Below are 9,661 nucleotides of genomic sequence, written 5' to 3' on the forward strand. Positions count from 1 at the left end.
CTACTGCGTTTTCCCTTTGAAGTTTGCGAGCAAAGACACCACTGCACGAAACCAAACTCGAACGAACCGAACAGGAATAAACGACGCGCGATACTGAAGGCCGCTAACCCACGCTAAGTTGTGGCGACCCCTGTTTCAAGGGTTCATGGTCAAGTCATTTGATTCGCTCGCTGCTACCAGATGACACCGCCATCTGGTCATTGGCCCTCTTTACCGACTAGGTTGCGCTCGATTCCTGAGCGCGCGCATTTCAACTTTCTTCCTATACCCAATATAATGTGTATATGTGAATACGTATGTACACATTCTTCTACGAACCAATTAGACGGCACTGTTTAATGTTAACCAAACTTTACGGTAATATTTCAATGAAATGAAACGTCCACAAAGATGCTACAATTCCATTTCGATATATTTCATACATCTTATGACACGTACGTCGTTGTTCTCTCCCTTGATAATCGTATCATTATCAATATAATATTTGTAGTAACAATCTAAACAGTCATTTTGCTTACACCCCTACATACACTATATATTTCTTTTGCTTTACATGTTACTTGTTTCTCTGTATCTCATACAGTACCTAAATTGCGCTGACACTAATTACGCGAACAAAGTACATTAAATAGTTGATTCTCCGCGACGAAGAACTTAAAAAAAGGTTAGAGTGCATAAGATCCGATCAGCTTTTAATTTCGAGCCTGTATCAAATACTAAATAATTCGAGAACTTGTAACGGGACACGGAAATCCGAAATAAACGGAGGAATATCTGTGATTAAAACTAGACAACAATGTCAAAAAGAAAGACGGATGATACTCCCTGAAGGATTTTAGTAGTGAAGTACCCGTGCGAAAATATCGATCGAGAGCAGCAAAGCAATGTTTTTAATAAGAAACACAACGGTAAGATGAGCTAAAAGCAAAGTAGAACCTCTAATCTATAATCGTGCATCCGTCTCTTCTCTTGTCGTTATGTTATCTAAGAATTATATCAGATGCTGAAAGGAAAATAAAACTGTTTAAGTCTAGACAGCGTCTTTCGAACATGCTACTTACTACTAGTTAACCAGAGTTTTGTCGCAGAAAAGCGGTAAATATGTACATAGACGATTAATGTGTTTTTGCATATGTATTATGTAACTTATGTACATGAAATACGAATGCTCGTGTGGGAATATACACACACGCGCACACGCGCACACGCCCACGCACATCTACACGCAGAAGCGCACGCGTGTGCGTATACACGCATTCATACATAGGTACATAACTTCCGCTGTAAAATCCTTAACGACAATGACAAAGGATTTATTTTTTTTCTTGTTATTTCTTAAAAATTCCGTCTAACTACATTGATTTTTTTTTGAACGACGCAAGTCTATTTATATTATATACATCAGATATTCCGCTCTAGACCAAGAGGTTGTGTTCTTTTACGAACTATTATTTCGTTACAGTGTACATTTATAAAATTCGCGAATCACTTTAACGACAAACAGTCGCCAAAAATTATAGATATTCTCACACACGAACTGTATCACATGTGACATTAATTTTACGCGGGAAGAGGAGGTGTAATAAACTACTGAATAAAGGATGCATGTACGGATAAAATCATTTCACTTTCCTCTACTTGTCTAATTTCGCAAGGGAAGCACTTAACTTGTTCCCCTCCGTGTTCCACCTAGGTATTTTTACAGTACCGTATCGAGGTGATAAAATAAATTCACAATCGAAGAATGATGAATCGTTGATATTGTGATATATATCTAATTAAATCGAAGAATAATAAAGAAAAGTTAGATAATCCCGATAACATAGGAATTAAGTAATAATTCTTTTGCACAGCATTTAAGCTCCTAGTAATTTAGAATTCTGATTCTAACCTGTTAGCAACATAACAGCGGCATAATGCAAAGTTCTTTGTGTCACAGTCACCACTTGGTTGAGAAACATTTCCATTTATTTATATGGAATAGAAATATGTAGGTACGTCGCATCTACCGTTGCAGCAGCTTGCAACCGTTGCAACAACTTATACATTTCGTTTCAAGCAAGTATGTATAACTCATATACTAAGAATAGCTAAATAAAAATACGTAAAAATAAAAGGCGGATAAATTGCGTAGGTACTTCCCTTGCCATTGATATGACTAGCGCGCTGTGACATCTGATCGTTTCATCGAATAATGCGAATTCACTTGATCGCGTTCGAAATAGTTATAAAATTACATCCGAATTGCACGTTGTAACAAACCGAAAATACCAAAATGAGCGCACACAATTTTGTAAAACTAAATAACTTAAGGATAACTGAAAAGATGGATAATATATGAACTATGATGATACTGAACGCGTGTACATTAAGGCTCGAGAATGATTTGGAATCATGATGAAACTTACATCGGCAAAAATCCACGTAATTCACACAAGTAAGTACTGATCATTTTATAAGCGGTTGTTATCAGTGTTATTTCGATAGAGCAACTGTCTTAAAGTAAATTATCTAAACATCGAAAATTCTAATTATTCCCGCGAAACGCGCGTTACGAACTTGCGAAAAAATAAACTATCAAAGGAGAATCATGAATTAGTTATTAGACGTTTCGTAAGTTTATTTATCCAGACGATACCGCAACAAATTGACCGATACATCCCCTATAACTCGTCTTTACTAATAGGTACGTTGAAAATAAATACATTTGACTACGTGGTTCTATCGAACAGGAGAAAACTGATATGGCACTCACGAGTCACGCGAAGATCGCGATTAACGATATGTCTAACGATGTAAGAACTGTCCCAGGGCCGCGTATATTATCGTTCAACAATGATTGCCATCGACTTTCACAGTTCGATTAACTATTGTCGATGATATGTATCGTAGCCTTTGCAGTCTACGTAAAGGGGCGACGTTGCGATTTTCACTTTCGATCACCCCAACCGGCGCTATTGTAAAACCACGATGAAGCGCTTTCGTCCCTCGTCTTGCTCCACGTATTGTCCAAGCCGTTACCTCCTCCATCCTAAATACAGAATAAAAGAAATGATATTAATTCGTTGACGAGATACTCTTCTATTTGATCGCGAAAGGATCGTTGTCTGGTTAAAAATTTCATGATTCGAAAGAAATTCATAGCTATTAGTTACCACTACATTCAATTGATGCGAGGTTGGTGAGAGGTAATCCATGTTCGTGTAGTACGATGAATAATTTTGATAGCACTGTTGCTGAGAAGTGGTTGTTGTCCATGCTAGCCTTTGATGGTCACCGGCAAATCCTCCCCCGCTTTCCGTAACTGCTGGACTCCAAATGCTACTGCTGCTACCGCCGCTACTGTACACCGTACCCCCTAACTGTGAAAACACGCAAGCGTTCTCTCAGAGTTTGCCTACAGAGGATAAAGGTTTCGAGCTAGAAACCGTGTCGCTGGTCGATAACTTACACTCGGCGGAGTTGTACTAGCTGCTAGAAGTAAACTGGTCGCACTTCCCGGTGGTCTATATTGGGGCGAATCTCTCAAAAGAGCCGGCGAACTGGCCGCTGAACCACCTGTCCCTCCGCTCCTACGCATACAAAAGTTCAAGCTCTGTGAACGCAAAGATGCTAAAAAGGTGTACGGGTAGGTAAGTACAGATTGTACAGGTTGGCTAGATTCCTAATTCGTAATCTTTAACTAGAGATATTAAGGTATCCGATATTTACAAAGGTGTTGTGGCAGGCACGGCCGCGGCTGGTGTGGGCGTGGTAGCAATCGAAGGACTTTTTCCAGAGGGCGGATTGTTGCTTGGATTTCCTGAAGGTTTCTTCGACCTCGGAGCTTTGTCCTGTTGTTGTTGCTGTTGCTTTTGTTGTTGTCTGCACTTTGCTCTGCGATTTTTAAACCACACCTGTAATTACGCAACATTTCAGTATTGTGTTAAACCGGCGCGTACATGAACCTACCTATGTAAGTACTTATATCTGTGGGTTTCACGAGTTTTGCGTTTAATGAAAGAAGAAAAAGAAAACGGGTCCCACCGAGAACTACAATTATTATTCTTCTATCTACGTGGCCGAAAGCTGCTCGCAATCTATATTTTTGTACACGAGCGCGACATGTAGGAGGAAACGAGCACAGGACTTTGTTGTACAATGTAGAAAGCTTTCACAAAGCCAGCGTAATAGCCAATTATAAGGGAATGCAGTACTGGTAGGTACAACTATCAATTACCAATAAAGCACAGTTTCGATAACGCGAGCGTGTTCGGCTCGTTTGTACAAGTACGACGGTCGCGATGCAACGTTATCAGGACAATGAAAAACGGCGAACCGATACGCAACTCAACTTTTCTTAACGAAACTATTTTAGCACCTCTGCTTTCGAGTTATAGACACCTACTTATTCATTTAATTCAAGTAAATTACTGCCTATCTACTTACCTCTCTATCTTCGATAAGAGAAATATAAACGCTATTGCAAATTACGTTCGATTAACAGTCTCTAACAGCGTTAAATCTGTGCGAGGTAACCAACGAACTCGATTCGTCCTTCGATCCACCGTTCGCCCTCCTAGATTTCTAGAACGCGAGAACAACCTCGTCGAAAGGAGGCAAGAGAGCGAAACGACTATAAGCAACGGAGATGGATAGAGAATAAAGAGGCAAGGGAGAGATGGTAAGAGGAGGGTGCAAGAGGTGAGGCCAAGGAGGAGAGGGAGAGGCGGAGGACAGAAAGAGAGGAACCTAGAGAAGCCCTGCGCGATCAATGTTAGAGGCGGAGAGGTGAGCTTGGGTTTCTACGGATTTTCTGGGGAACGACACGAGCGGCCCGCGTTCTTCCACCGAAGCTGCTTCCCCATTCTCCATATTCCATACGATTTCTCAACTTTTAACCTGACATCGTGTACCTACCTACGTTGGTAATAACGCCTTCGAATCGACGAACGAAGCAAGTATTAGGGGACGATTTCAGTTTGAGACACTTTCTGAGAAAAAGGTTGATCGCGTGAAACGCGGCTAAGTTGAAACGAAAAGCTGTGCACAAAGGTCAGAGAACTGGAATCGTGAAGAGAGGGCTAGGTATGGTTTCGCAGCGAGCAAGGAACGTGCAGAAGACTATGGGCCTGGTTGGAACCGTTCCATTCATTTACAGGCCCAGGACCAGGTGCGTCGGTCCGCAATTGCGGATACGATGCGCCCTATCCGCTCGTGATGAGGGTGGAATATGCATGGACACGTTTTCGGGCCCTGACGGCTTCCACGGTCGTTTCGAACGACACGAAGACAAGCCGTTCGTGACGGTACCGTCAGAAGTTAACGATTTCCCGTTTCCCGTTTCCCGTTTCCCGAATCTCTCGTTCATCACAGCAAGAAATTCTCTCACGAAGCTATTTCTTTGAAACGTAGAAAACTCAGAAAGCGACCGAGCCACGATCCGAAATCTTCTTTTTCTCGAGCAGAGAAACACGTCGAGGCTTTCAGCTCGATAGGTAGGTATGTATGATACTTACTTCTATACAGGGCACAGGGAAGCGATACGAGCGACGAAGTGAACTACTAACTCGGTTAACACCCAGTATAGAGGAAACACGAGCGTCCAGTAAATCGATGCTGTGTCTACGTTCTGTGTCTGCATGCCGACACTGTTACCCCTCGGTAACGAGACACCGAGTCGGACAACCCCTATCGTTTGCTTGCACGACGAACTCGATGCCAAAGTTACCTCTCGACATACCTGCACTCTTGACTCTGGAAGACTGATCTTCATGGCCACCTCCTCTCGCATAAAAATATCGGGATACTTTGTCTTCGAAAAGAGTCCCTCGAGAACGTCCAACTGTGCACGAGTGAAGGTCGTTCGCTCTCTTCGTTGTTTCCTGGGGTTACCTTCAACAGAGCACGTAACAATTATCTCGCTTTCCATTCGCTCGCGATCTTCTCATCTGAGTACGCACAGATACGATACAGATACGGTACCAAGTGAGAAAGGCAACTACCTACCCACTTGTTATAAAAGCATGAAAGGTTGTGAATTATTGCGATCGCGAGAGAATGGCGAGAGAATGGCGAGAGAATGGCGAGAGAATGGCGAGAGAATGGCGAGAGAATGGCGAGAGAATTGAGAGATAGAAGTAGTAAAAGATGAGGGGGCACTCACAGTAGTAGGACTCACCGGCGGGAGTACAACCGGGATAGCCGATAGTGGAGTGAAGGGCCTCGATCGGTGGCATACCGAGGGCACTGACGTAAGGGTTGGTCTTGAGGGCACCGTAGGGCCCAGCTGCGGACGCGCCGAACGCGGCGGGCCCGAACAGCTCGGAGGCCGAGGTGGTGGAAGCGGCGAGGCCCCCGAGATCGGTGCCGCCGGCGCCCCCGCTGCAGCCGGAAGTACCGCCGAGGCTGTTGGGCCACATAACCACCCCCTCGGCCCCCACCACCACCACCACCACCCCCCCGCCCCGGCCCGGCCTCTCTGCTAAAATCTTCGACGCTCCGACCAATTATGGGCCGCTTCTGAAATTTCAATTCAAACCTTTCGTTAAACCACGCTAAAGCATGTTCTTAACAGTTTACGCAATTTAGATATTCGAAACGATCCTCGTCAAATTCCAGGCTAGAATGCGTAGACATGGAACGTACATATTCGTTAATGTAAATATCTAGCAACAATTTAAGCGGCAAACAGGACGCGCTTGAAACGGAAGGTACGGATAATGGAAAGTTTTTGGATACCTTGTCCAAATATCGATACTGATCGTGGAAGATAGCAATGAGAGCGACGCGGTTACCAGCTGGCTCTGGCTGCGACGGATAATCCGCAGAAGATGCAACACGACTCCAACGGTTTTCGAAACAGCCCTCTACCGCGCTCCCTCTCCTCAACGAAAGATCACGAGAGGACTAAACCTTTCGAAAACGCGCTCGTTCGCTCTCGAAAGTCGAGAAAACGACGTTGAAAAAGAAACGACCCTGGCGACTTCGGAGTACGCGTCGCAGCCGCGTCCGCTTCGCGTTCAGCCGTTACTTAAGCCTCGTTTTATCCTCTCCGATTACAAAGTCAAGAACGTCGGTCTATCAGCCCCATCCCGTTCGGCTTTCCGTCACTGCTATCGTCTCTTCTCTCGCCCAAGCTTATTAATTTATTTGCCTTCCCGTTTATTGCGTCTACGTTGCACGTACCACATCTGCAGCATCGTCAGCCTACCGACCACTATTGTTCTGCGCGGCTGTTTTGAAACGCGGGGAAAGGGGGTAGCCGCCTCGCACATGTTTTGGCTTAGTCCGAACTAATCGGCTGATAATTAACATGTGCGCCACGAAAAACAATCGGATGACGACAGAAGGCGACCGAGTGTATCGAAATAACACGCTGCTGCTACTCCGTGGAAACGATTCAGAGTCTCATCTACATACTTTTCATTGCATTTTCATCGCATTTTCATCGCATTTTCATCGCATTTTCATCGCATTTTCATCGCATTTTCATCTACATACGCGTTGACGAACAACAGAGAATTGTCTATATAGAGCCTAGACGAACCGCAGTCTTCCGTCTCGACAATTTCACGCTGCACCGTCGCTCGAGTTTCAATGACGCACTTGCTCGAAATGAAATTTCGCATCGATAAACCAGCTTTAATAAAGCATTGTTCTCGTTTCGGGGGCCACATTGCGTCGAAACCAGGAGATTTCTATGAAAGAAACGACGCCACGCGGTGAGGGCTCTTCAAGGTACTTGTGCGATCACTCGAGCGGAAGTTCCTTCGTGCAAATATAGATGAAACACCCACATCTTCTCTCGACTTCCCCATTTCGACTTTCACAGTGTATCGTGCCCCGCTGTGTTCGTTCTCGACACTCTTGTTCAATGTTTCCGAGCCACATCCGTAAACATGTTTCATCGTTCATCAATTTCGATGTCAGCAAACTCTTTTCTACTTTATCTACTCTTTTCTCGACACTCTCTGTTTATCGTGTCGAAAGTTGAATCGCTTTAATTTCGTTACAAAACGCAAAGCAATGTGTGGAACGAAACAACGAAATTACATACACGCGGCTATATCGTCCGTCAAAGATGTTGTGAACCGGTTGATACGAAGTTCTACGCGGATAAAAGAGAAACCATAAAGCCCAAACTTCCTGGTAACGTCTCTGCCCGTATGGGCTATATTAAAATTTGACTAGGTTTAAGAGGAGGCCCGCAAAGAAAGGACTACTCTCCTCGAGGGTCCTCGTCAACTAAGTCAGGCGCGCGCGAATCTCTTTACCTTTGTGCACTCTTGCGCTTTACACCAACCACAAAGCGGTGGTTGCTAGCCAGCGGGCGCGCGCGCGGCTGAGACACGTGCAAACAACTGCTGAACGGTAATAATAATCTCCACCCCCTGAACGAGCGACCACTCCCGCGGCACCTGCGGTTTTCGTGTCCGGAAAAATGAGCGAACACTGATGTTGCGATGCCACCGTTACCGCACGCATTCAATTCATCGATCAAATTTGATGAAACTGTTTTCGCTTCGGTAAACAAAGTTCGCGGTCCCATCGATAACCGCGGCGAACTTTTCGAGGAGCTTTCGAAACAAAGGGTATTCCCCGAGACGCGACGCGAGGGAGAGCAACTCGGTTACGTAGCCGGTACACTTTTATTTGCACTGTCGCGATATTGAAAGCCTGCCGCGAAATCGGAAGGTCCGAGCAGAGAAGAGCGCTCGAGTGTCCTCTCTCGACGCGTGGTAACCAGAAGTCTCTTTATCCTTGTGCAGTTCGGCGCAAAGGACAATGCACTTGTTACAGACCGCCAAGTGTGGACAAAATGCCCAAGTCGCCACTCGATTGGCCCTCGAGAGTACTCGAGTAGGTAGTCTACGACCCTGCCGTAGCGCGGAGTGTACGAGGGAACTTGCGAGTTGGAGAAAGACGAGAGAGCCTGCCTTTTCCACTTCCGATGAATCGATTTCTCGTTGCAACCAGAAACCCCCACCCTCAGCCATTCTCAGTCCAGTTCTACTTGAAACACTTTGCGTTACCAATCGACGCACGTATCGGGCACGTTGTTCCTAATCACTGTTAAATCCTCATTATTGCGTACCGCGTGTGTGCGACTCTTATTCATGTTGAAGCATTCAGTATGCGATATCCAGGCTTCTCGTTACAACAGGGTGTCGTCGATGGTCAAACAACTATATCTTATGGGAGCTATATCTAGCTAATGTAGTTTTCAATTTTATCCCGAGACCGAGTTTTTCACTTTTTCCTACATGACCGAAGAAGAAGAAAGGAACTTAGAATTAGTAGTTTCCGCGTAGGTAGTCTGCGAGCAGAATTTCCAACAGATTTATATTCGGTGGTAGGTAGAGGACGAGAGACTCTGGCGAAGCTATCGCGGAAAGTTAAGTTGCGGCCGCATTGTTTCCAGGAGTGTTTGCACACAACCGCATTGTTCCTCGAGAGCACTCTCTTGCTACCGACATCCACAATGAAGTCATACACGGTCGCATTCTGTGCGTGAAGAGCGGAGAACTGCGCGTTGTTAGCCCTGGAGCTACTTACCGAGCATTAAACGATTTTATCAAATATACCTACGTTTCAACTAGCCCGAGAAGCACGGCTCGTTATTTCTCTCTTGTTTCGATCGAAGGGAAAATTCGCGGAAGAATTTTCCATCGTGGAACGA

At 45.0% G+C, this 9,661-nt stretch overlaps 1 protein-coding gene across 3 annotated transcripts; it reads right to left on the minus strand.

Moving 5' to 3' along the window:
• Positions 1-389: 389 nt before the first annotated feature.
• On the minus strand, positions 390-6,401 carry Otd2 (homeotic protein ocelliless). Of its 3 annotated transcripts, none has more exons than XM_076388582.1 (6): positions 6,161-6,401; positions 5,723-5,874; positions 3,712-3,896; positions 3,452-3,572; positions 3,156-3,362; positions 390-3,031 (listed from the first exon to the last, which is right to left on the minus strand). In XM_076388582.1, the coding sequence occupies exons 1-6, from the start codon at positions 6,399-6,401 to the stop codon at positions 2,930-2,932; spliced, it is 1,008 nt and encodes a 335-aa protein (XP_076244697.1). In that variant the 3' UTR covers positions 390-2,929. The 3 variants fall into 3 exon arrangements, with proteins under 3 accessions (XP_076244697.1, XP_076244696.1, XP_076244695.1); XM_076388581.1 differs by having other exon boundaries at positions 3,162-3,362; positions 6,146-6,401; XM_076388580.1 differs by having other exon boundaries at positions 6,146-6,401.
• Positions 6,402-9,661: the final 3,260 nt, after the last annotated feature.

This window comes from Calliopsis andreniformis, chromosome 12 (genome assembly GCF_051401765.1).
Source record: "Calliopsis andreniformis isolate RMS-2024a chromosome 12, iyCalAndr_principal, whole genome shotgun sequence".
Classification (NCBI taxonomy): Eukaryota; Metazoa; Arthropoda; class Insecta; order Hymenoptera; family Andrenidae; genus Calliopsis; species Calliopsis andreniformis.